We start from the raw sequence: 27,999 nt of genomic DNA, 5'->3' as shown, positions 1-27,999 counted from the left end.
TACCGCGACAGAGACAAAGAATTAAAGAAAAGAGCCACTTAAGAGTGAACGCGTGACTCGCTGCTATTAACAAAATTGGTCCAGCTACTGGAGTTAACGTCAAGTACCTACTTCGTTCGTGTTTTCTTTCCTCGTTACACATTGTTGTGCGCAAACGTTTGCGTCGATAAAACAATATTTTTGAAATGGTAACAAATTGTACCGATTAACGTAATTGAGTTCCACATAGTGGTCCGACTACGCGCGGCTGTTTCTACCGCGTCAAGCAACATCTCTGAAACTTTGATCGATCATACAGACTCTCTCGAAAAGTGTTTTGGCGCGTTTTAACCTACAACAATTTGAATACCCGTGAATTTCCATGTTGTCTGGTCGCTTAATCGTTACGAGGGAACAGATACCTTCCATACTGGTGCGACACACTCGCTTCACGGACAGTATGGAAGGGTACAATTACACCGATTGGAGCGCATAAAAATGCATGAAGTCAGCGTGGAGTTTCTTGAAATTTTCCGGTGCAATGACATTTCACGGGGACGACACAGAGAACGTAAAAGCGACCATATACCGGGTCTAAGCAACTGCAAACGTACCGGTTATTTCGTGACTCGATGGAATGGCTCCTTCCCGTAGATTCGATCAGAAGAAACGTTTCCTGGCTCGATCGTTTACGCTGTACTCGCTTATACCGACGTACTTATGGAGAACACGAGATCTTCCGACATTCTCGCGACGACCCGACAGTTTCATAGTTACACGTACGCGTACACACGAAATAATACAGTTTCCCTCGTAACCTGAATTCTCATCAGGATATAACGCTTAGATGTTTTAAACTGTGTCGTGAAACTGATGTGTATTACTCGAAAACAACTTTGTCAAACTGGAAATTCACTCCGGGGTAAGAAGAAACTGGGAGAAAATAAAATATCATCCGTTAAAAAGATACTCTTTCCTTATTAGGTATTTGACCATTCAACAGGTCTAGAAAGTTTCCTCGAAATAACGAACACGTATGTAAGGAAAATGATAGGGTTCTTAAATCACGCGTTCACTCGCAAATGCTAATTTCCTCGATACCTGTTTACATGTTTACCTCGTACTCCGTAGCATGTGACGCGCGTTCAGGAACGTCTTAGGGTGTGTGCGCATAGAATACCGAGGTAACACGGAGTATTTGGGAATTTGGCAGCGGCACCGAGCTATCACCCCCCGCGTATATATGTATGAAGATCTAACAATGGGATTGCCACGACGATTATTAGCCGTGAATACCAAGGACGGGGAAATTGCACGGTAGGAGATCCCTCGGCGTGTCGCGTCGAGTAATATGATCCTTTCGACAGGAGCAAGGAAGGAACCTCCGACCTCTCCTCTACTTCCTCCAACCTCTCGATCCTTGTAACCTCGTTACTCCAACTCTCGCAAGATGGGGAACGAATGTTCCCAGACACGATGCGTCCTCGCTGATACGTGACGACGTGTACCACCTTCTCTCGATAATTACACATCTCTAACGATTCCCACTGTGTTTGTAGAATTTAATTATAGATATACCAAACGAGAATTGTCCTATTGACAGCTATCGTGGGGGTTGCCAACTCGTAAAGCCTAATTTTACGGGCAGTCAAGTAAAAAGTGGAGTGGCCTAGACATCTCTGTTCAGGAATTTCTCGAAGCGGAAGACGGGGCCAATTTAACCGGTATACATATATGTATGTATGTATTATATGTAGCTAGGTCTGATGCAATCTGTTTGTAATAATGCACGCGTCGTTTCTCGGATCCAATCGTGTGTCTCAGGTGTAGTCGACCAGGTTCGCTGTTATCTATGCTCCTTGTAATTACATTTTGACGTTTCGAAGGCTACCCCCTATGGCATAATCTAATGTACGGTATAATGCAATTAGAGTGGCGCTCATCTTGGAGGGAAGGAAATCTTGCCAGGAGGGAGGCGATAACGCCGCCACTCGTTCCATGGATCGAAATTTTCGTCGTTCACTAACAGACGCCATCGTGGCTGTCGCTAAATTAAAAGACACGAGCCTCGACGCCCGCCCGTAAGATTGCCCGTTCTCTGTCGCGACAAGAGCTACGGTGTCGTGAAATTTCAAACACCGGATTATTTAAAAACAGCAGGTACACCGTGTTCAAATTACCGCAAGCATCGTCAACATTTACAATTTTCTTTCCAACGCGAGACGTTTGACACTTGTTACATTTACGATTAGTCACTTTACTCCAGCACCATAAGCGGCCATGCGATAAAGAGACCTCGGTTCGAGCAAAATCCTCGTCTTTCTTCTGATTTCATCGCATTCCCAACTCGATCGATATCTTTCGATAGGATTCCAGCGTCGATCTGGTGAAATCAAGTCTGGCCGCGAGTAATTTTATCGGTAGACGCGGAGAGAGTCGAGGGACCGAGAAAGAAGGTTGCCGTACGTTCGACGAACGCGTAATGTATGCCGGATAATGTTCGTACCTTTACCATTGCATGGATGGTGGGCGCGTAGCCACCTTCTTGGCCATCTCTACCCTCTTTCTATCCTCTCTGCCATCCTCTTACCAGTCTCGCATTAATGCAAAGCGAGGGCATGCACCGAAGGCACGAGGTAGGCTAGCCGAGGATGCTTCTTGCAAGAATAAGAGAACAGGATCGCTGGGGATGTCCCGGGATTCTGTCCTCTATCGATCTCTCGCGTATATAGACACTAACTTGTGCCCTCCGCAAGCCGTGCTATGTATCTGCCATATACATACACCAATCTCTCCCTCTCCCTCTCTCTTCCTTCTTCCCTTTTCCCTCTCTTTTTCTTCTTCCCTCCCTCTTCCTCTCTCTCTTTGTTGCCTTCTCTTCTTCCCTACTCTTTCTCTTCGTTTCTCTTTACATCTGGTATCGCATCGCCTCTCTCTCGTTACGTCTCTCTTCAACCCTCGACATCCCTGTCGGTTCAGCTGCCCCCCATTCATTTTCTCCCTCTACCCTTCTCTGTTATTCGCCTTCCTTTTCCATCTCACCATGGATTCCTGGCCTACACACACACGGGCACGCGCGTGTGGTGATGGAATTTGAACGCGTGTACGGACGCTTGTCTCTGTACGTTTGGGTTTGGAATCGGAGAAGGATGAGCGAGTTGGTCCACGCGAGGATAACCACGCTTTTACCACCAAAGAATGCGTTATGTGTACATAAACGGTTGTCGTAAAACGGACAGGAATGTCTTTGTGTTTAGCGCATTATTGAGAGGATGTGACACGCTTCCGGAAGTCCATCAGATCCATCGCGCGTCCGTCGTTATCGAAAATCAGGTGGTCGCGAAAGATTCGTCGCACGTCACAACCGGCTGAGGGACGACGATTTGCTTTCCCATGCTTAATCCCCTTTGACCGCGTCCATTAACGTAGCAATTCAATGAAAAACTTTCTCGCTACCTCGCAAACATTTTTCTATATTTTCAATAATTAACCACTGTTATATTACTCGAAAGATTTTAATCTGAAATGAACGAATTCACGTGAACGTTGGTAGCTCTGTTTGCTCGAATTGGACAAAAGATTCGAAGGTTCGAAGCGATTCGAAAATTAATGAAAAATAAAGCAACGAGAATCTTTGATGGTTTTCGATTGCTAGTAATCCCTCGCGACTCGATTGAAGCAGAAGCAGCGGCGTTTTAATGAATACCGGTGACGAGGATGAATATTGACTTTAGGAGAAAGACCAGTTCGAGACGCGTACAAAGGCGCTACACAATTATCGCGTTATCGAGAGATAGTCTCATTTTCAAAGAGCCTACAACTTCCATTCTCGACTGTCTGCGACGGAAACTTGTAGCAAAGCTGACATGTTCACCGGGGACCAGCTTATAGCACAGTCACGTTAACAGTAATACGGCACAAAGTCGGTCCATGGCTGAGAGCTCGCCGTTGAAGAATATCAACCAGTCCCATGGAGGTCATAATCCTTCGCAAGATTTAACGTCCGTCCGTTTATTTCTTTCGACGCCCTCGTTGTCCATTTCCCGCTAAAAGAGATTGTAATTTTACCGATAAATATAAACACGAGTGGCTGATTATTATTCTTATTTAAAGAGTAGATGGAAAGTCCTTTTTATTCGAGATTGTCGTTTTAATTTCTCCACCGTTCTATCACTTGCCTTATCTCGTTGATCATTTGTAGCCCGTTTGTAATCGTCAAATTATCCGTTGCTTAGCGTTAATAGGAAAAGCTTTGAAAATCGACCGCAACGAAAATACGTGGTAATTAGGAGGGGTTCGCGTTCGCCGAGCTAGTAGTATAGGACGGAATTGATCCGGCGTTACGAGCGGCTATCACGTGAAAGGCCACTCGTTCCCTATAGGACGGGGCAAAGAGTGGGGAATGGAGATTTTCTCCGTTGACACGACGATTTGTACGAGCAACAGGCAACTTTCATTAAGCCTTTTCGAGCTGCTACCCTCCTCTCCCCTTTCTCTTCCTTCCTCTACAAAGCCTGCCACCGGTGCTACCTCTCTCTCTCTTTCTCTTCATTGCTCTCATTCTCTTTTCTCTTTACCTCTATCGTACAGTCCCGTCGCCACGTGTCGAAACGAGCCACATAATCGAGGCTCGTTACACAGGCTGATTCAAAGAGTCTTCGAAACGACGATCCTCTTTACAGCACCGCAATCATGCTGGGTTAATCATTAAGGATATTTAAAATTAATTACAAGTTCGTGACATCGGTGACTCTTATATTCTCAGTTACGACGTTAGTATTGTTACAACTTACTGTAAAAGATACATTACAAAAATTTATCGTTTTTGAACGATCCTGTACATAGAAAAGAATCGCATTCGTGTTTGTATCTGCGACAAAATGCATTTACGTGTGTTGGAGTCATTGGAGAGCGACGCGTCCCTATTCAAGTATTGCGAGCAACGCTGGCGTGTTGGATACTACGCGAGGATACCTCGTTTATTCGAACCTCGTTAACATCGCGCCTTTAATTCTGTCCCCTGTTTTCCCTTCGACCGCTCTGCTTCTCCTCTCGGAATTGTTCGAACGGAATTGCAGCCGACTTCGAAATACCCTGATCTTTATCGAGCCACGTACCTTTTAATTGTTCAGCATTTTTCTTCTGTTTCGTTCATGTTAATTCTTTCAATTTCATTCATCGTCCTTGATGATTCTAAGCTGACAAGGGCCTTTTCTCGTTTCTCTCTTGTTAACAAACTTGTATTCGTTAACGCGAATCGCGTTTGTTGTTCGTGAAATCAAATGGAATCTTGATAAGAGGTTTACGTACGCAGAACACTTTGATTCGTCATTATCAATATTTCACATTGAATACGTCTTTAAAAATCGGCTGTTAATTGGTTGAAAAGATACGCCGAATGATTTGGTACTGTTTCGCATCGAGGACGAAAGTTATTCCAGTAGAAGAGTTTTATCACGGAGAGTTTCTTTCTGTTGGCAGCGTCACCGAACGATACGGAAACTTGTTTCTCTTCGTGTGTACATAAATATCGAGTAAAGCGCAGTCGTGTATGCCGTGACCGTTTGGTAGGTAGGTGTGAAAACGTCGACTCTCTGCCAACCAAAGAAATCACTCGCGCCAGACTCCTTGTCCCATAACGTCTTCCTCTTGTCGAAAACTTCCCTTCGAAACTTCTTTCTCCCGCTGGGCCGTCCACCCTTCTTTCCTCCCTTTCGCATTTTCTCCATTCTCCTTCGATTCCTATATGTATACTACAATGTACAAAGTGTCTTGAAACAAAACAAAGCTTTGCTAAATAAAAATTGATGGAAGAGCAGTATCTCAAGATGAGCCGCGTATCGAGGGAAGCGAAGGAGCAGGTTCGTGATCGCTCTGCAACATTTTAACGAGCTCGTGGATCCGATCGAAAGAACACGGGGACAGGGAAAGAGTCGGTCGTTTTACCGCGATCGGATCGTATAACGAGTTATAGGAGATGGGTCGCGATTCGAACGACCATAGACAGCTACGCGACCCTATCAACTCTGTATCAACGACGTTCCACGCGGCTTTATTGTTATTCCGAAAAGCTGAACGTTTAGACACGGCACCACGTACAAATATTCCGCAATGTCACGGGACCAAGGAATGGAAAATTACACTAAGAACCGACGTTTTATCGGTCTATTATGGTAACGTTTGCCTCCGTGAAAACTCCTTTCGAACGTTTATTTTCATCCATACAGTCCTACTGTTGCCTCTTCAATTCATATAAACAACAGTTTTACACATCGCCTTTTCGAATCTTGTTTCGTGAAACACTAAATTCATTCTTGAATTTGAAAATAAGACTTGCGTTCGCTTAAACTGTTATTTATTTACCCTTCGTTTCTCGAGCGAGTTGTTTGCGAGTAAAGTCAAGCGACGAACGAGCGATAAATTCAAAGAGGAACGCGCAAATATTATATGATCTATATGCTTGGTGTCATCTACGAGGTACCGAGGAAACAAACATTGATTCTAGCCTCCCTCCGACGTGATTCAATATTTGTACTTGCCCGATGAAAGTGTATCAACGCGTATCAATCAAGAAGAACAAACGTTCGTACAAATGTACATCGCGGGACCTCCAAGGAGCGGATTATCCTGCAACCAGACTCCTTGCGTCCAATTATTTTCGGTAATTACCGGGCAATAATAACTTGTTAAGCTAGTTTATACCACCCACACGAAGAATCGTCGTAGATTTCTATTCGATATCGCAGCATCGCGAATTTAATCTATCTCCGCTATAAACGATTCTTTGCTCGTAGAAACGCAACAGCTGAAGCGTTTCGATTTCACTTTATTACAAGTGAAACGCCGTTGAAAAGTGTTGTCGTTATTCAATTAGCCAGTCGGTGTTTCTCGTGACTCGTGGGTTATTCATTCTGTTCTTTGACGCGCGTGTCCAAGCGACGTTAACTTTTACCTTAATAACTTTCTACTTGTAACGAAGAATAAATGTAACGTTTAAATATACCGAGCTGACCTACATTATTCTCGTGCTCTTGAAGGATCAAGAACGAGCCAGCAACCTCGTTAACGATAACGAAATCACAGGGTAGCTGAAAAAATTCCTCTATTTCCGTGTTTATTCGAATTCAATTTGTTCGAGACGCGGGTTATTCGATTCCTATCGAATCCTTACAACCGACTCGTAATATCATCAACATCGAAATTAAATATAAACGAAGCGGAATAACGATGAATAGAGAAACGGGGGCAGGAATTTCCATCGACGATCCCACTAGCCAACGGTGAAATTATAGTGCCGCTGCAGATTCCTATAAATTTGCCAGGCTTCGCATATATCGTTAATTAGCCATTAAATAATTAGCAACTTGTTGATTGCCGTTCATTCTGGATGAAGTTGGATTAATGTTCCCGATAACCTACCCACATTAACAATTTAACGCTTGTAAGCCTCTAATAACGAGTCGGATATCGTACGGTATAGGTATGTATCTTGATTTCGACTTCGTTTAAAAAGCAATTGCCGCTAACGGACGTTTCATCCACTCGATCAAGTGTGCAATTGTGTTGCGTAACGAGCTAGTGGTCTACTTCGGAAGAAAGTGAAACCACGTGTGACACGTAACACGTCGCGTTGCGCGTTGGTTAGATTGGAAAAGCGACGACGAGAAACGTATATAGTATTCATACACTTATGCATATCCGTGGAGACGCGGGCGTTTCGACGAGAATTCAGACGTTATAAAACAGTGGCTGTAGAAAGTTTCTCATAAGTACAGTTTACGGGCATAAAGCTATCTATTGTAATACAACGAAATTGAAAGCAGCGGAGACGCGGGAATAAAATATAAAATATGAATCCAGCTTATTACTTTCCCGCTACTTGCATCTATCGTTATTACTGTCTCCGCTTCTGACGTCAGAGTCGCGAAAGATCTTCTCTTTTCAATTTTATTCGTCACTCTCGGTTTGTACCTGTTTGTTTCGCGAATAACAGGTGATCGTCACCGGGGATTCCATCGATGTGGGTGCACTTGATTCGCGTATTTAAATGCTTCAGATACATTTGGTCGTACGTATGGGAAGAACAAACTTTATTATACTATGAATACATTGTGATGTCATGTTTACAACGATTAACGTGTGTGAATTAACGTGTGCTATAAAATATATTCACTCTATAACTCCTTGGAGAAGGTTGATGCAAAACGCATGGATCGATTAACGTGAGACACCAGAATCGAAAGTAGCAAAATTTTGGGATTAAAGGAAAGAAGGGTGAACTGTTGTAACGAATATACAATACAAAGAAGGAACGTAAGGAGTGCGTTAAACAAATTCCTTCTTTATCCCTTCTTTCCGCTACCGTTCTCTTTTTATCGATGTATCCAGCTGCTCCCATTATCCGTTACCTTACGAAACTCCGGCGTACTGCTGCACTATCTTGGACCACTCCTTCGGATAGGTTCGTTGAATGTGCGAAAGGACCTTCTTGATCTGTCGTGTTTCCTCAGGGCTACATTGCGGGCAGGAGCCTCTCAAAACCAGCGGCGCTAAACCTGGATAACAACGAGCGGCGGGCGGGTTAAATCGAATTCTGCCGGTAACTTTATAGAAATTTATCGGCAAAGTCTTCGAGGAAACACGCGGCCCTCGAAATACGGGTATAAATCCGATCTAAGCAATTCGATGACTCGCCGTCCCGAACAGCCTCTGCTGGAGTTTGCCGCAAAATGGCCTTATACCCCGACGAAGATCAATTTATCCGTTGAATCGAGTAGAATAGCGATTCACGCGCGCGGCCCCTTTATTTCACTTCGATTAATCAACCGAAGGAAAAATTTACAGACTGAAAATCCGAAAATTCAATTTAAAAATATGTTCTTTCATGAAACGGCAGCGGCAACGGGTTAATAGGGAAACGTTGACGTTCCCATCGTAAAGAAGATTTACGTTGCTTGGAACGTAGGGGAATAGAGCGTTTTTAATCTCGAACGCAGTCGAAGGGTTGTCTCTTCAATGGATTTACGCGACGCGACGACGCGACGACGCGACCATGCGACGGTGTACGTACTTTTTAAACGTCTCCCGACCGGGTCACAGGGTGCCTCTCCCAGAGCACACTTAAGCTGTCTCCTCAAGTAACGTTGGTCGCTCAGGGCCACATTTAGTTGCTCGTCGGAGACCCGTGATCTTCCCGTCTGTCCCACTTCTGATTCCGCCGTAGCCGTGCAGACGAGCAGAGCGCAGACAACCAATAGAAGCTGCAACATTGTTCGAGCTAATTAAATATACGCTAAGTAAATAAACGAGATGCCGCGTTACTTATTCTCCAGAGAGATAAAACGCTTTCTACGCGAGAGTAGCTAGCTAAAAGCGTTAGTAAAATTCACGAAAGAGTTTCTATCGAATTACGTCGACGTTAAACCTTTCGCTGTACACGACGACGCGTATGTACATTGTTGACAACGGCTTTATTGATAGAAGGCTATGTACGCTTCCATCGATCAAGATGCAACGAGCCCTGTTTCCCATACAAATTTTCAGTATAACCATCCTGGACTGTTCGTATCGAGCGATTTGGAACACGTGTACACTCGTGCGCATAAATGTCTTCTCTCGAGTTCTAGGGTCAGAATAGTTTTAGTACTCTACCAATCGTCTATCAATGTAAACCGACCTGTTAAAGAAAATCGTTGACAGTGTGACAAACACGAAAGAAAGAATTTGAAAGTAAGCTCGTTAGGTGGTTGACGCGTAACTGCAAGGAAACGGACCAAGGGAAGCAAACAAACAAGAAGTTGTGGAAAGTACGAGGAGGGCACAGAGCGCAGGGTGCAAAACGCACACGCTGTCGTTACTCACAGCGGTTGGTGCTTGTTTAGCTATGTTAGCTTTGGCGTGCTTTGCCGGGGCTGCGTTTAGCCACTGTCTACGGCTAACCTTTCCTTATCCCCTTCCTCTCTTCCATCCAACATTTCTACATATCGACCTTTGGACACGTTACATCCCCCAATTTGCCTCGTCTTCCCTCATTTCCGTATACATCTTGTCTATCCTGTTATTATATCAGCAACCTACCCGTTTAATTTCCTCCTTCTCCTCCTCTTTCTCTTCCCCTAGGGTATCCTCCGCGATATATAGTTATCTTTAGATTCCATCAAATACATGAAATGCAAGACGGTAAGAAAGAAATGGAAAGACAACTAGAACGAAATGAAAGGTGAAAAATTACGTGAACGGAAAAGCAAATGAAATCGTCGCAGCAGATGAATCTATTGCTTGGTGTTCGAGCGTGCGATGCGATGCATCGAGTGACCGCAAAATATTTTTCCTGCGATCTTAACTTCGCTTTCGAACAATATACCGAACAATGGATGGTACGTAGTCGTAGAAAATAGTTCCAATTAAATCCAGCTACTTGACAGTGGAATATCCAGTATTTTCAAATACCCTGCTCGCGACACGAATTCGTTTCTCATCTTTTTGACGTCCGACCGTGTGGCCGATATTTCGAGACTCGATTTTATTTTCATCCCTCTGTACCTCTCGATCCGGTCTGCCCTCTCAAACAATCGTACTCTGTTGGAAATTCCTCGTGTCGCAATCCGGGACACCTGTTCTTTCCCTTTTTTCCCCCTCTCCATTATTGCTTCGATTCTTTCGTTCGCCCTTGGCTCCGCTTCTCTCGATCGAAACGTCAAATTTCACTCGCGAAACTGGAGGATACTTTGAACTCGACTCGAAAGAGACGGTGTACGTTTCTTCGACGCGCGTATGAGCTTCGAATAATCGATCCTTTCTCAGCAGCAACGGGGAAACTCGATTTACTGGCAACTCTTCGAAGCAAAGCTACGGCTTTTCCACGGTAATCCCGACGACAGGTACTTTTAACGGGACAATCTCCTCTAATCGTCTCGACTCGCGTATACCCTGCTGCTTTTCGAGTTTCGATTTTACCCAAGCGAGAGACAGAGAGAGGGGGGCACTAATAATCGCGGCGGTTCGGTAAATCACCAGAGCGCTATGTGTATGTACGCGGTAGGGGATGATTTGTGGATCGAACGCGGCCTCCGATGTACGCACGCAAACCGCTTACTTCCGCAAACCGACGTGGATTAGAAGAATTATTGGTCCCGCTGAATGGCAAATCGGTTTGATATAGATTTTATTGCTGTCACGTTCACTGTTACGATAGTAACTATAAACTGTTCTCTGCTATGCAAAATGACGAAATTGATGAGGAAACGTATGCAGCCAACGACAATTCGTTTCACTCTATACGTCCATCATTTCTACGTGTTACCGACTTTATCATACGGCTTTCCCCAAAAGTAACACATATGTACATTAAATATTCCCTTAGAATCACATAGGTACACGCGTTGGCTGAAATCCAAGACACCGTTTCCAGAAAGGTTATCACTGATTCATTAACTTTACTTTCACTGACAGCCAGCCATTTCGTATTAAGAAAATTAACAAAGTCTTTACGTAGTCCTGTTCGTCAAATTTTAATCTTCAAAATTGGTATAAAATACGTGCCGATTTCAAGCAGCTGTCTTTCAACGAATTAATTTGTTTGTCGTCAAATAATTCAGGATTATTGCAAAAAAGTGTTGGACCTTACTATCTTGTACGCATGGGTCGTTAATTATCGTCACAGTCAATGAATGATAATTCACCGGTTAAACGGGATGGCTGGAAAATTCGTGCCGTTTGCAGCCGTAATATTCCGTTATAGTTATCGGCGGCTCGATCCCACGTACACCAAACGATAAACAATAATTTACCGTTCGTATACAGCCGGTCGAAACGTTGCGCTATTCGCAGTTATTAAATTAATTTACAATCGCTTAGTTATCGACTCGCAACCGATGGATAACGATTACACGGTTCGTCGAATAGCATTGCATATCGACGACCGCAACGTACGGACGAGAAGTGTACTGAGAAATTTAACCCTTTCACTGTCGCGTCTGTTGCGAAATGCTCACGAGTTGATAGTAAAAACTTGATCAGTTATTTATTCATTAATTACCTCGAAGTTGTCAAGGAGAATCATTATCATATCGTAGCTGAACGTAGCTAATAGAGTAGGTATATGTATGTATAAAGACATTGACATCCTAAATACGAAGCAAGGTAGATTGAGTCATAAGGCAGCAGCGAAGAAATCGTTTCGATCGGTTTGTTATTCCCTCCAGCCACTGTTTGAAAAGCGTATATGTATGTACATACGTAATCGTAGGATTGCGGCACGCATGAGTTATAAAGGTGGACGATGTCGTCGATAAACTGTACGTTTCGATCGCTTCAAGGCAAGAGAATCGAGCTACGTGCCAGAATTTAATCATTTCTTTTCGCTATCGACGCGAGAAGAAATGCCGAGAGATCGATTCCGCTTCTTCTTATTCTTCAGCTTCTTCTTCGTCTGCTCTTTATAGAAAATAAACACGCTGAAACAGCTTCGAGATTCCGTGGAATTTCATGGAAGCGATCGAATTGCGCGTTCAGCCGATATTCCTCTTCACGATGAAATAACTACGAATTCGTTGCCTCTTCACGTTTATTAGCTTTTTAATATCGCAGGGATTTTTCTGCCGGCTCCGTGACCGATTTTTCCCCAAGAACCCTTGTCGTTTCGCGAACAGTTAAGCTCCGTGAAACTTGTCCTCGTATTACAATGTAATGACGCTTCTCGATCTTGTTCTTAAGAAACTTCCTAACGCGACAGACTAGAACGTTGCAATTGCTTTTGAGAAAAATATTTCAACTATTTCATGATTTATCCGATCGCAGCGTTCGAGGGTTGTTAATTCGGAGGAAGTCACGATCGAGGGTATCGAATTCGACCGGGTCTCGTGATTCTGTCAACACAGGGTGAAGAAGGGTGACAGACAAAAGAGAACCCCTCCGGATACAATGAAAGTTTAAATCACCGCGCGTACGTGTACACAGGGTGCGCTCGTATCTACCTGTTGCACGTTCGTCACTCACTCACCTTGATTGCCGAAGCCATGTCGAGAATAGTTGGTGTTCCTCCAGTTAGCTCCTCGAGCAGCCGCAAAGAAAAAAAGAAGTGGAACGAGTCAGGAGTTCGGATCGCGAATGAATCGAACGAAACAGAGTTTAGAGTTTAGAGAAATGGAGTGGAGGAATCTTTTACAGTCGTGTGTCCTCTCGCCGCGAAATCTCGGAACACACTGGGCCCGAAGGTACGTCCGTGGCCTTTCCTCTCCTTCTTTGCCCGATAAATACGAAAGTGTGCGTACAGCGGGCAACGACGCCGCGATGATAGCCAACGGCGGTTCTCCGTCTTCGGACACCTACCTCTCTGTGCACCAGCTGCTTACGAAGTAGGGGAAGCTTCCAGGCATGCATGAGTGTGCGCCGTGCAGGTTGCACTTTTCTTCTTGCTCCTCGCTCTTACTCTCGTTAAACTTCCACCACGCGGTTACCACTTTCTTTGGCACACCGCTTCACTCGTTTCGAGTGGATCTACGCTCGAGCGTTCGCGCTTTTCAAACTCTTTCTTGGCTTTAGAAAGCTTAAGTGCGCCGTTCAGAAACAAGCGATAAGAGGAAAAAAAGAGGGAGAGAACGGTCAGAAGAAGAAAGTAAAAGTTGAAGATTTATTTTTCTAATCTGATGCTTCGAATCGTTTGTCGCGGAACGTAAAAAATATCGAGAGGAAATATAACGGACCAAACTTCAATCTCCTCTCAACAAAACAGCGCTTCCGTCGTTCTTTCTTCTCCAGATTGTTCCTCATTTCCTCCCTATACGTTCGATACACCTTTAGCGATTCGAGAATCTGCTTGCTGCCCGCCTGTGCTCGACGGCGATCCTTTTTGCGGATCCGTGAACGGCGTTCAATTAACTTTTACGAGCGACAGCCTGCGTAATGACCTGTTTTCCCTCGTCGGACGTTTTTATTCTTCTCTATGCTATTAATCATTGCAGGGCATCGTCCGCATCATCCTCGAGGAGAGGACGTATCGATCACGTCGCTCGTTAAAACCAGTTATATCCTAGCTTCTGTAAATAAATGTTTTTCCGTTTCTCTCTCTCTCTCTCTCTCTCTCTCTCAGCGGCAAGTCTTATCGTATCCACGTTGATAATTTCCGGCGGAAACTAGAAGATATTTGCTTCTGGTGGAAAGCGACGGCAAGAAAAAAGTAAGGGATGTAGGCTTGGCATTTAACCCTCCCAAGAGACTCGGAACACGTTCTTCTCGTGATTCCATCGAAAATCAAACTGATTGTTCCTTAAAGCCCAAAGAACAGTCGCTTACGGTGTCGGAAAAGAAGAAATCCCAACAAAGCCATGGATTTAATGGGCTATCGACTCGGTTGCGCTCTCACGATCGAACACGTATGCTTGTCCACGACGATACTCTCGCTGAATTGGTGTGAAACGAAAGAAGAAGAAAAAAGAATGACCAGGTGATCTGTCGTGAAATACGATTAAAGTGTTCACCGAAGGACAGGAGGGAAAAGCGAGAAGGAAGGCGTAACGAGGGGTAAAAGTTGGACGCGATATCGGCACGAAACGATAGGAAACTAGGGGGAAAATCATGCCTTGTATCGATAAAGATTACACGGTCCGGACTAGTCGATCTACTTTCGATCTGGCAGCTCGAAGCTTTCGCGGTGTCAAGGGGATTCCTCTGTCGATGCATCGAACGATCCACGCCCTCGTTTTTTCTCTTTCCTATTTTTATTTCTTTCATTTTCTTTTTCCTTTTTGCAACGAGTCGTTGTCCGGTGCCATTCGAATAATCGTTCGTTTTGAAGGTGATTCGAGGGATCGCGATCGGATCGAACGAAACGAATTGAAGCGTGCCGAGAACGAAGGAGAAATAAAGGATTGATATGGCTCATTGTCCTGTTGGTCACGTCGTGCGATTCCTCGCGGACTGATTTCACCCCGCGCGTCGCGTCACGCCGCACCATACCGCACCGTGCCGTGCCGCGGTCAGTTTATCCGTTCATTTCGCGGTGAACCGTTTAAAACCGTAATGGACCTCTTTACCGTTTCCGCTCTCGTTTCCCTCATCGATAAGACGAATAGTCAGTCGCTGGCTCTCAAACACGAGAATTTTGCCTGGTGCACAACCTCGAGCGTGAAAACGATTCAACGATCTGGAACGGGCCGACGCGACGCGACGCGACGCGACGTTGCGCCACACAAACGAAAGTCACAAACGACCAAAAGCTGACCAAAATTTACGCGAAAATTCGAGGGACCGTTTCGAAAGGGTGCTGGTCGCTCGCTAATTTCCCTACGCTGTGAATCCTTAACTACCGGATAAACCTACCACTCTGCGGAACGAACCAACCGAACCGAGAAGCCTAAACCTGGAAAAGGGTAGACCCACCTGACGGCATTAATTTTCTTTTGAAAATATTTATTCGATTCGACGATGGTTCGAATCTCTTTGATGAGAAAATTATGCACTTGGGATTTTTTTAGCCATATGTTAACGAAATTAAACGGGTAATGTAGTATGAATTGTTATGGAAATTCGAAGCAACTTCTGCCACCAAGTTGTTTGAACAATTCAAAGTTTCCGATGCGATCATAAACCTGGTCAAACTAGAAATTCCAAGGCGAAAGTTCACAAGCACCCGTCACGCTCTGTTGAACCGAACGCGTGTACACCGGTTGCTGCTTCCACGTCCACGAGAGAAAGTGGGAAAAGTCGGAGTCTTCGTCGTCGAATGGACACGAAGGAGCGCCGATTTCCTGGAAACGATTCGCTTGATCGTTCACCTCGAACGTAAAGAGCAAGAGAATATCCTGCTATCAAAGATCGTACGATTACCGTGTAGTTGCCCTCGAGGCACGAGTAGTCTCGATTTCTCGCCACTTTCGACGTCGAAATTCGGCATGGAGATTTCACCTTTTTTTATTTTTACTCTGAATCATTGCCCTTCGTTCGCAACAAATCGAACTACATAAATAGGTATCTACTAAATTGTTACGCAACGATCGAGGCTTCTATCTTCGATCACGAACATGTAATGTAAATTTTCTACAATGATACGACGATAGAAAACGCGACGAATGCTTAAACATCGGGTCAAGGATAGTTTCTCTAGAGACATGCCACGCGACACGTATCACCGTTTACTCCATTAATCGTTCCATGAAAATATAACGAAGGGTTTCAGGAAAAGATCAGATATTCAAATTTCTTGCATCGTGCAGCGTTATTCGATGCCAATGACACTGACTTTTTATAATTGGGAAAAATCAGATATTCCTATTCGGAGCACGCGTATACTCGCGACAGATTGATTGGCATGCCGTATTTGCTTGGGGAGTGCTGCTATTTGTGTCGTTCTTCGATTGCCATCCAGCAAAGCCTTCCAATCCTTTGTTCTTCATCCTTCTTCTTTTCTGGCAAACTTTTTATTCCTTTGTTGTATTTATTTTGCTTATCAATTATATGCAACATCTGTGTATTATATAGCAGTCCCTGTAGTATGCTTTTATTAATATTAAAGGTAGAAGATTGTTCTGAAATATAGATAAAACTTCAGCTTCAGACGATCGTTGAATTTTATTTTTATTCGATCCCAGAGTTTGGTACTATTTCCCGTAGAATTGTGATTTAGACAAAAGAATACCGCTCTTCCGTTCGTGGTGAACACTTATCGAAATAAAAGTCGACGAAGATAAGATAGCTTAATCGCAGTTTCGCGAACTGTATTACGAGTAGCTGCGAGGCAACTGTCCGCAGTAGATATGCGCGAAATCCATTTTCCAGTTGTTAAACCTCGCTAACTTGCTAATGTAACTCAAATAATTAAAGTGACGTGTACAGGCGCTACTCTGAGGTTACAGGGACAACTTCTGGATCCTAATGTGGATGGAAGATATAACGTGCGAAACTGGCTAGAAATGGCTAGGGAAGGGTTGAAAGAGAAGGGGGAAGAGAATTTCAAGCGCGCGTAATAGCGCAGTCTAAGTAACGTATGTTCTAAACTAAACTGCTCTATCTTGCACGAACTTCTATCTTCGAAGTTGTGGCTCGAATTCAGAATATTCTATTTAAAAATTTATTCGCTACATTCGTTGCGCTGCCGCGTATATTAATTATCAAGAGATAAGTTCACCGTACCCAATATCTTATTATTCTCTACTGTAATTTACTTCTCCTATCACCTTTTTCCTTTTTTTCTTTTTTTTCAGCCATTCATTTGCATGTTGTAATTTACATTTTATGCTTTTTGGGGAAAAATATTTTTCGAAGCCATTCTCACTGTCAGAAATTAAATCAAGATTAGGTTCGCGCGTATATGCGCGCGAGCAATGTCTGCAAGAAAAATGCAAGCAACCGCCGCTATAATACGGAACCGTTTCGATGTTGCAGGAATGCAGTTGGTAACGCCATCTGCACAATGCATCGTGCAATATTTTCACGCGAACAATACAACTACAGGGACACGCGTAACGCGACAATGGCGACCTGAAAGACTGGCGTGCGCTTCTTTGCTCCGTATACTTTTGACATCTCACCAGTGTTTACTGTGCCCTTTTCGCATATTTGTGAATGTGAAATATACTTGTGCTACCTTAAAATATGTGACTGATGAGGTGTAAAAGTTAGAAACGAGAAATCGCCTCGATCCAGCCGCTAAAGTTAGTTAGGTGCACGACACAATTCAATGGTGTTGGTCCCTGCCGAAAAAACGGGAAAGCCATGTACATGTCGATGTCTTGCCAACTATAATGCGGTGGTAAGCGTACAAATGGTTCATATTCTATCTGTCTTTCACATATTTTCAGCCCTACACCCTTTATATATCCCGCAATCTAATAAATATTTTAGAAAATCGTGTAGGTTAGGTTGGCCTGAGAAACGCATCGGCGGATTTTATTTTGCTTTCTTTTTAAAGGGTTGCCTATTTGTTTTTTTTTTACGTTACTTTTATCGCTTCGATCGTGCTGTTGGTCGGGATCATGCATTATTTTTACGTAAACGATAATTATTTAAAGAGGACACACTCAAATACTTCTTATTTATATTAGCATACACAGTATAGTAACTTACAACCATATATGTATTCACTTGGACCTATTGTGAATGTAACATTAAAAATATATTTTCAAGAATAATAATAATAATAATAATAATGAAATGTTCCAGCAATAAAATTATCAAATGCTTTTGTTTAATACTCATATTTGTTGTTGGAATTCTTTTATTTGTTACATGAAATAGAATTATTTATTTAATCTGAATGCTACGCATACTTGTAAGCTACAATGATACAAATAATGAAACACAATATTTTTTTCACTCAAATGCCTCAGTGGAACACCAGTGGAAACTTACTGCCAAAATCTAGCGTGGTGCTGATACGGCATGATAAAATAAGGGAAGAGAACGAAGGAGATGAGCCACAATATTGCAGGCATGCCACCCTTTGCAAGGATGCCTTTAGGGGGTATGGGTATGGGTGTGAATATGGGTCCTAGTGCCCCGCATCCTGAATCTTCTGGACACCCCCATCCTCCACCACCACCACCTACTGGTGCCAATCCTAAAAAGAAACGACGTACAAACGCTAATGTTGCTCAACCACCCCCACAGCAACCTCCAACAGTGCAGGTGATAACATTTATTACCAAATCTCGATCGAAGGTATTGGATTTTACGTTTTTTATTTATGAAAAATGTATTTTCAGGATTTGCTACCTCCGCCTTTAACGGGTTACGGAGATACGATAGTGGCGAGTAACCCTTTTGACGATACGCCACCGCAAACGAGTCAAACTCCTATGATGCACGGTGGTCCGCCGCACATGCATCCCCATCACCCGCATCATATGAGCGGACCGCCTATGAGAGGCATGAGTCCGTTAACTTCGATAGGCGGGATGAGTCCTATGATGCCTCACAACATGGGTAGTATGAGTCCTATGGGAAACTCGCCCATGACGAATCATATGAATCACATGGGAGCGATGTCTCCTATGAATCACGCGCCAATAGGTGGTATGAGTCCAATGAATAACATGGGCCCAAGCATGCCACCTGGTCCAATGAATACTATGAATAATCATATGAACATGAGTCACATGGGTAACTCTCAACTTAGCGGTCCACCTATGGGTAGTCCTATGAACAATATGAACAGTGGTCCAATGGGTAGTCCGATGAATAACATGGGGCACAGCATGGGAAGTCCTATGGGTGGTCCATTAGGTTCTCCTATGAACACAATGGGTGGATCAAATCACATGCCTAATGGACCAATGAACATGAACAATATTAATAACCACATACCACCTAATAGCCCGTTGAACGGACCATCTATGAACAATGTAAACAGTCCATTAGGGCACAATGGATCTCAGCCGCATCCGAATCATATGGGAAATAATCTTAATAACTTAGGAAGGCCCATGAATGGACCTATGACTACTATGAGTTCCATGGTATCCAATAATATGAATATGAGTGGTCCAAACCAAATAAATAGCATGAACATGGGCGGGCCACCGATGAACAATATGTCTAACATGAGTATTAGTCATCATAATCAAATGAGTCACATGGGAGGTCCCATGGGTACAATGTCTAGTAACATGGGTGGTGGTCCACCAATGAGCCATCCCATTAATATGGGAGGTTCAATGCCACCTCACGGTTTCCAAGGTCCGCCAGGAATGGGACCAAAACCAATGCCAGTTTCTGCGGGAAAGGTATATTTTCATAACGTAAACTGTTAAAACAGTAGTTCGGATACTTATGAGACAAGTCGACGTTCTTTTGATGTTATAGATATATCCTCCAGATCAGCCTATGGTGTTTAACCCACAGAATCCTAATGCTCCACCAATTTATCCTTGTGGAGTATGTCATAAAGAAGTGCACGATAACGATCAAGCGATTCTTTGCGAGTCAGGTTGTAATTTCTGGTTTCACAGGTACGCAAATCTTTCTTTTATCTACGTTCGAAAGAAATGATCTCTTAAAAACATTATATAGTTAACGTATACGATGATAATTTATTCTAGGGGGTGCACAGGATTATCGGAAACTGCTTATCAATTATTAACGGCAGAAGTTTACGCGGAATGGGTGTGTGATAAGTGCTTGCAGTCAAAAAATATACCTTTGGTTAAATTTAAACCATAACAGTTCTTGACTCGTCGTATATGCGACGCACGAGTGACTCTTTGTTAGCGTTTACACTTGTACACGCACACATGCGCGTGCGATTGCACACACATAACTACATACGGCATACACTAATGCACGAGCGAAATCGTGCATATAATATAAACATGCGCTGTTTGTTAATATCTTAGCTTTAACTTGTTGAAATATTAGGGTATCATTATGAGTCGTATCGATGAAGGAGATGGCAAGAACAACATATGTTCGAAAGTTACGTTACTTTTTCGCTCTATTTACGACAAGTGGATTCGTCTGTTTCAAAAAATTATTTATGATTTCACTTTACAGTTTATAAAGCTGCTAGTTTGTTTTCGGTTGCCGTTATGGTGATAAATGTGTTAAAAGTAAGCTCGAGAAAGCATAGGGATTTTTTAGAGAAAATTGTTAAAAAATGTACAGTGATCGATTAACCTTATTGGATTTCTTATCACTTAACTGCATTTAATTCGAAATTAAAAGATAATCGCATTCGTAAAGAAGGAACGATATATAAATATATATATATGTATATATATATATATGAACGGTACAACCTGCTGAAACTGCATATCGATAGGAGATGAACCAACTACGTACATTCTTTTTATTTAAATTTGGTTAAACGTTCCTGATAATATGTAGTTGATGTAAAAGAAAAAAATTAACAACTGTGTATTATTTGATAAATGATGTCTAGTTATGTCGCTGTCATTTTGTTATCAGGCTCGTCGCGTTGATTAGGTAAATCCAAAGGATCTAAACGATACTTTTTAAAGAAAAACAAAAAAATTGTAAATGCACATCTAAATATGTGTAAAACAGAGTAAATATGAACTTCAGGCGATGTAAATTTTTCTCGTAGCGCTGTTTGTATTTACCAAATGTTCGTATCTATCATCAAGTATCGGGATATGGGAAAAATTTAAAATCCACTTCTTCGTATAATTCAGTTATTACCGAAGTATTTTGGGTTTTCAGAAAAAGTAATAGAAAAAAATACGTTCGAGTAAACGTAGTTTATTTCTCCCAAATTACAAATACGAGTGCTATGATTACCTGCACATTGGTATAAACCATGGTCAGTTATGTACTTTCGAAATGTGTTAGCGTTATACTTTAAGAGTACATATGTTCAAATTGTAAATAGAAATTTTAATGTCATGCGGAGGAAGAGTTGATTTTCTTTTACCATCGCTCATATATTGTTTCTTGCCATGGTTTATGCTGTTGATTAATTCATTACGAGCAAGTGTAACGAATTTTAAAAAGAAAGTTGAAATTCGTTTGACTGATAGCTCGCGGGGTTTTTTACATTGTACCTAAAGTTTTACGACAAATATATCAGTTATATTCGTTTACGCAAAGAAACCAATTAGGTACAAACGTGATATAATAAAGTGTTAGTAAAACAAAAGAAAAAGATAAGACGCAAAAGTGCAGAAAATATTTATATGTTTTGCAAATTCATATAAACAGAAATTAAACTCAAGATACTTCGCGAAATATAATAAAAGGAGTGTCGTGTTTAGTTGCAGTATCGAAATTTCTGCACCTAACACACATATACATATACATATATACACGTGCGAGTATATACACTTACATTCACGCTCTTCTTCGTCGAGTTAAGATTCATGATCGCATCTGCCAGAATTTTTGGTGTCAGTTTATGTATAACAGTATATCACGAAACAACAGAGAAGTATTATCGACGTAAAACGATTAACGCAATGAAAGGGAAAAAAAAGAAAATTATTCAAATTCCGTCGGCAGCTAACGCAAAATTAACGAGTCCACGGATTGTATAGTTTTATATACATATACATATATATATATATATAAAATAATGCAGTTATCATTTTACTATTTGACGCCTGTATCAAACGAACGACTGATTTCGAAAATTGAGTTCACAGTACTTTTTAGAATAACTAGGTAGCTTCTTCTGTCCGCGAACAGAAGAGCAAATTCGTATCTTTCCACGGGTGGAACCTCTGACGCGCTTTCGTTCCTGAAGCAATCCAATTCAGATAAATGTTTTAACGCGATGTCAATCGAGTGTTCAAGCACTACGGGAACGAAAGTAGAATAGGGATTACTCTTGAAAAGATCCGACCTAACTAGTTATTTCCTTCGTGATCCGTTTATTACACGAAGCTTCTCTCTTCGTGTGATCCACGCTTCGAAGGCTTGTTTTATTGTAATCATTTTTAAAGGATATTACACACACATACACACAGAATCCTATAACTACATAATGCTCATATTAGTATTACAACGAATAGAAGTACCATTTTCACATATCTTCATTCTATATTTTGTCATTGTCACATGAAGGATGAATGGAGGGGGGAGGGGGGTGTATCACACACTGGAGATCGTTAACGTTGCTTTTTTTTTTGTTTTTTCTCTCTCACTCTCACTCTCTTTCTCTCTATTACAGAAAATTCTATTAACGGGAATGCAGGGGATTAAGCGAATAACGAAATGAAAGATGTATGCTCGGCTCAACGGGATGGAAAAAGGATGCGCAACTATAGACGATTGCTAAGAGACTCGGATGATTAAGGATAATCGTTTTTCTAGTACAAACGAACGAATCGTAATTTTAAGTAAACTACTAGTAGCGTCTATTTTTCAGAGATAACTTATATAAGTTTTATTGTTTACGAACAAAAACTGTTATGCGATCAACGGAATCATGACGCACGCCTAAAATGATACGTTGTAATGTCTCGTTCTTGCATTCATCGAGTAGCAACAGTTTCTTCGATTACGTTTCTTTTTTAACCGGTAGCTTAATCCCTGTACAATTTGTTCGAAGCAAATGCATTTCATATGTGTCTGAATCGTTTTTGTCTCATTGTGTTACCTTTGAATTTCGTCACTTTATCTTCATTTTCTTTCAGCCATTTGTCGTCGAGGAACGAAACGTTCTCTCTCGAAATTACAATTGTCCAAAGCTGTTTCTTTTTGTTTCTTTCTTAACGCTTTGACTGCCATGACACCCATACATAATTATTTTATGGAGAACGATCTTACGATTTCAATTTGTAACTTCAGATTAGGTTTATCGAAGATAAAATGACTGCTTGGTGAGACCGTAACATGGCGGTCAAACTGTTTATCAACTTATCTGTGTATATAAGTTATTTGAAAAACGATGCAACACGTAGATATTTTGTTCTAGACTATCTGTAAATAATCTCTTGTATCGTCTTATCGAATCGAGAATGCGTCGTGCTATTTTATTTTCCTTTTTCGTTTTGCCTGAACCAATGCAACAGCAAAGAGGAATTTGCAAGTGAACCGTAAAGTTAGATTTCCTTTTTCCTCCCTGGACAACCACTGTATCGAAATCAGAGGACTCAAGAAAACTTGAGGGCGGTATCGACGCTTGATTTCATTATTATCACCTTCATTACTATTATATGTATTATGTTAGTTACTATTATTCTCATTACTGTATTATTACTTTGTACGAGATCAATATTTGTTATTGATAACTGAATTCATTATTATATTCTAATATTATATATATATACATATATAATATTCATTATTAATTTTAACGCTTGTGTATTGAATAAGCTGATTTTCAACGCGTTACGTTTCTCTGAATGAAACATCGATCCGGTTAATCAGAAAGAAATCGAGAAGAATATAATAGATTGAAAGAATGTCGCGTGCTAGTAAAAAAAGAAATTTTCACGTATTATGTGAGAAGTATAAATTGTTCATAGATTATTTTTTGTCATGTAAATACTGACATACATACGTGCATACACATTATACGCGTGGTATGTATGGTCAAGGATATAAATTGTTATACATATACTAGAAATCAACGTACGTATGTCATTATTTCGATACACGATACAATGCGTGCGAAGATATCCTCGTTTTTCTGCAACGTGTACGTGTTCACTCATTGTACATATTTATATGGCACTTGAAATAACAAATCCATACCATGTTGATTTTTATATCGTTCTTGTATCCATTCATTAGAATTTTTACTAATTTATCCTTTCATGATATACGCTTAAGAGACCTCCCATCGCGTTATAGAATCTTTGTCTCAAAAATTTCGATCGTAATAGTTTATTAATTACAATGTAACATATCAAAAAAAAGTCTCCGCCTAATATTTATTTTAAAAAAAATTCTAGGTAATTGAATTGTGCAGTCAAAAGCTATTGTTTCAGGGAACAATGATTAATTACAAACGTTACAATAATTTTCAAACTTATTACTAAATTAGTTTTTCTTTTTTTTTTTTCAATAAAGGGGTATTCGTTATTCGCTACGATTTGAACGAATTAAGTTCTTCACGTTTCTCGAGCGTATGTAAACGCACAATGTTCGACAAAGTGCGAGCCACGTGTGCTTTCGTGATTCGACCGCCTCGATCATTCGAATTCAAATCTTCTAGCCAAAATTTCTGCGGTATCTTTGGTCGAACGTAAACAGGCGCCTCGTTACACGTTACTTCGAAATCTGTAAACCATTAAAATTCCTTTTTTCATGCTTTCTAACTTTCTTGCAAATGTACGAGAATCGAAAGAACACGCAAGAAAAAGAAGGCACGAATTTTAATTGGTATTTTAATCACTTTACTTGCTTTCAGGCAATACTGCGACGAATGATTCGACCACGGTTCGTATTTCGCATCTAGCCCAGGATGATGGTGTAGTTGACACTTGTGTCTACAACAGTTGACGTTTTTGTTCGAGTTGTCCATGTAACCAAGTCTCCCGTACAATCCGTACTTCTTCTCGTCTACGGCACGCAATGTCCCGTTCTTCTTCATCGCCATGTAAATCTGTTCCAACATGCCGTAACTCTTGATCAAGAAGTCACGTTGAGCCAACGAGGTGACTCGTTCCCTTTCCTCCGATTCGCAGATGATCTCTGGCTCGAAGGAGCGCGAGGTATTCGTGGATGAATGAGTTTGCTTCCTCACCTGAACATTTCGAAATGTTATTTGGTCAAGATGTTATTTTTTTCAAAGAAAGCTTACGTTCATCTGGGCTGTATGTCTTTTCGACGGTAACGCGGATTTACTTCTTTCTTGATCGTTCATAATGGCCAATTTCTTTGGGGCGTCTGGACTCTCCGCGTGCAGTTTCGAATCGCTCCATTTTCCATTGATCCTTTTAGTCTCTTGTTCTTTGATTTTCATCTATATGTAGATTGAAAAATTTCCAGAACGAAGATAAATATTGGTTGTATTATTTTTAAAAGTGAGATAAAGACCTCGTTTTCTTCCTTTTGAATTCTCGATGCCTCTTCTCGTGCCCTTGACGCGATCGTATCTTGATATACGGAAATGCCAGTTTGCTTGTAGAACGGTTGATACTTTTCAGTGTCAGAACACGGATAGATTCTACGGAAATTGCCCATGTGATCGTCTTCCCATTTGAATTGCTTTTGGTGCTGATCATCTTCCGGTTTATCTGATTTCATCGTGCCGATCGTCGAATCGTTCGTACTGCATCGAACGAATAACGGATCAAAGAATATATTGTAAGCTACACGTTAGGAGAATATTTTTATTAATCCTGTTCACCAGCCATCTTTGGAATTTATTCCTTGAAGCAATCTGTCCCTGACGCGTTTCCTATCCTCCTCGATGATCTTTTTCTTGTCGCATTGATTCAAGTTCAACATCTCGAAGGTGTCCGTCAGCAGTCCCTCCTTTATGTCTTTGTCGATTTGCGCATCCGTGTGAAAACTCGGCGAATGATTAACCTAGCGTAGTATGTATTTCTTTTGACGATTAGTCATTTCTCTCTTTCGTACGATCAATCGGCGGTTTATCTTTACCTCTAAAAGATACGGCTTCAGTTTCCAATCGAGCAACACGTCGAAGCCTAGCAACTCGAAACACGCGTACGTTTTATCGTGCGTAGGGAAACACGTGTGATAGCTGTGCTTAAGGATAGGGTAAGCTGCTAGGATCGTTTTTATTATGATCTCGTCGATTTTGCGCCATAGATCATCCACGTTTACGTCCTTCAATTTCAGCCACTTGTTCAGAGTCGATATTTTCCTAAGTTAGAAAGTTGTACGTTCCAACGGGGTAGTATATACAGACGGTCAAAGTAGTAGGTGAAAAAACTAACAAGCGCTGACCTTTTGCTACCAATCTCATCGTCGATCACGTACATTCGACTGTGCTTGTTAACAGCATAGTTGGTCAAATGCATGAACACGTTGGATGTGTTGTGACCGGTCGGTTCTTTGTATCTGCTCGTCGCAAATCTACAATACGTAAAAGACGTTGGTTTGCGAGCATCTCGATTTGTTAGAAAGAAAATTACCTGGCTAAGCCATCGTTGTACACGTAAATCCTAAGAGGATCGCAGGAGGTAATCAGCGTATAGATACGAAGATCGAATTTGTAGCCGTCCACCAGAAAAGGCTACAGACACGAATGATCTTCACCAAAGAAGAGTACAAATGAATTGCTTAAGGTTAAAAATGCTCGCGTACCCTGGCCACGTAAACTTGACAGATCATACGTTCGGTTGGTTTCACCTCCTTCAGATTTTTCGTCAAATAAATCCCACGACCTTGACACCCTGTGTCTGGTTTGATGATGAAGGTTTTAGATCGTCTCAGCTTCGCGTACGCCATCGCTTCTCCGTGGCTGAAAATATTCATCGTCGCGTGTGAAATAATAATCGTGGGAAGTAACCGGGAAATATCAGTTTGACGATCCTTTTCCTTACTCTGCTGGAAAACACCAGGTTTTTGGAAAGAAATTATAGTCCTTTGGGAATAACTTGAGCATACGATTCAAATTCCTAGCGAGCAGATCCTTTCTACAGATCTCTGTCATTCCAGGGAAGTGATTCACCTTTTGGTATCTCTTCATGTCTTTCGCTCGTTCGACGCTCACGCTCAAGTCGGTCCAGTACAAGTTCCAACTGCTATCTTCGGTGACCTCTTTCATTCCGAAACGAGTCGCCACTCGTCTGACAACCTCGTATTTACAATTGCTCGTGCATATCGTCAAACATCTTTGCAATCGAACAAACCCTAATGTTATAAACATTATTTTCAATTCATGCGAAAACATACCGTACCTTCGCTTTCTCTTTCTCTTCGCTTTCGAGGAAATTCCATCAACGATGTCTTTCCGCGACTCTGCGTCTGTATCTCCGAACGACAGGTCTGTCCGATCAAAAAAGAAACTCTCTACAATTATTCAGGTAGATCGTAGCAGGTTAGAAGCGGTAAATAACTACCCTTGTCATCTTTTCTATCGGCAAGATTCTTATGGATCGTGCTGGTTTCGCGATTATTTTTCGCAAATTCGGTGAACGGAAGAATGGTGGACGAGGTATCGGATATGACGATCTTCTTGCATCGATTTCTGTACACAGTTTTACAAGAGCGCGCTTCGCTGCTGGAATCAGACTCGCTGCTAATCTCGCCGTTCGTAGGATGGCTCTTCTTCGTGTCACTAGTTTCGAATTCGCGCACCACCATCAAAATATGTTTCTCATTGCGTTCGTCGACGTTCATGACCGGCCTATCTCATTATTTTGAACGATTTGCCCTCGCATGGCGTCAATTTCATCGTACACGTCAAACCAGACGCATCGTATTGCCCGTTTAACTGCAACCACGAAGCACGAAGAGAAAAGATGAAAAATGGAAAGTAAAATCAATGATATCCACGGTAAAAGGGTGATTGGACTGTGATGAATTTATTGGCAGAGGTAAAACCAAAACTCGGTGGTATTTTACTTCCTGCCGCTCCCGAAATGGTTGGTCGCGTTTCACGCATCGCTCCTCTGCTCAATTGTTTTTTCTTTTTTTCATTTCGCGAAG

At 41.8% G+C, this 27,999-nt stretch overlaps 3 protein-coding genes across 9 annotated transcripts in view; 1 reads left to right on the top strand and 2 right to left on the bottom strand.

Annotated features, from left to right (window-relative positions):
* Nucleotides 1-24,140, top strand: part of LOC114871862 (protein pygopus) — a 60,727-nt gene extending 36,587 nt beyond the window's left edge. For 3 of the 7 annotated variants that reach the window (XM_046285393.1, XM_046285396.1, XM_046285392.1), the window contains exons 3-7: nt 17,359-17,725; nt 18,303-18,600; nt 18,678-19,697; nt 19,777-19,922; nt 20,013-24,140. In XM_046285393.1, the coding sequence (XP_046141349.1) occupies nt 18,385-18,600; nt 18,678-19,697; nt 19,777-19,922; nt 20,013-20,133 (1,503 nt within the window). In that variant the 5' untranslated portion in view covers nt 17,359-17,725; nt 18,303-18,384 and the 3' untranslated portion in view covers nt 20,134-24,140. Of the gene's footprint in view, nt 1-16,719; nt 16,959-17,358; nt 17,726-18,302; nt 18,601-18,677; nt 19,698-19,776; nt 19,923-20,012 lie in introns of those variants that run through there. The other 4 variants (XM_029178393.2, XM_029178390.2, XM_029178394.2 and 1 more) reach the window with 4 other exon arrangements.
* Nucleotides 8,053-13,287, bottom strand: LOC114871869 (allergen Tha p 1-like). The gene is made up of 3 exons (XM_029178406.2): nt 12,980-13,287; nt 9,050-9,239; nt 8,053-8,534 (listed from the first exon to the last, which is right to left on the bottom strand). The coding sequence occupies exons 1-3, from the start codon at nt 12,995-12,997 to the stop codon at nt 8,389-8,391; spliced, it is 354 nt and encodes a 117-aa protein (XP_029034239.1). The 5' UTR covers nt 12,998-13,287; the 3' UTR covers nt 8,053-8,388.
* On the bottom strand, nt 22,469-27,948 carry LOC114871876 (tubulin polyglutamylase TTLL13P). Its single transcript, XM_046285454.1, has 12 exons — nt 27,408-27,948; nt 27,249-27,336; nt 26,892-27,182; nt 26,653-26,809; nt 26,481-26,581; nt 26,293-26,421; nt 25,984-26,209; nt 25,727-25,908; nt 25,414-25,648; nt 25,178-25,339; nt 24,775-25,120; nt 22,469-24,654 (listed from the first exon to the last, which is right to left on the bottom strand). Exons 1-12 carry the CDS (start codon nt 27,688-27,690, stop codon nt 24,461-24,463), a joined length of 2,394 nt encoding a protein of 797 aa, XP_046141410.1. The 5' UTR covers nt 27,691-27,948; the 3' UTR covers nt 22,469-24,460.
* Nucleotides 27,949-27,999: the final 51 nt, after the last annotated feature.

The sequence above is a fragment of the Osmia bicornis genome, chromosome 1 (assembly GCF_907164935.1).
Source record: "Osmia bicornis bicornis chromosome 1, iOsmBic2.1, whole genome shotgun sequence".
NCBI classification, from domain to species: domain Eukaryota; kingdom Metazoa; phylum Arthropoda; class Insecta; order Hymenoptera; family Megachilidae; genus Osmia; species Osmia bicornis.
This window is presented reverse-complemented; position numbering and strand designations above follow the sequence as displayed.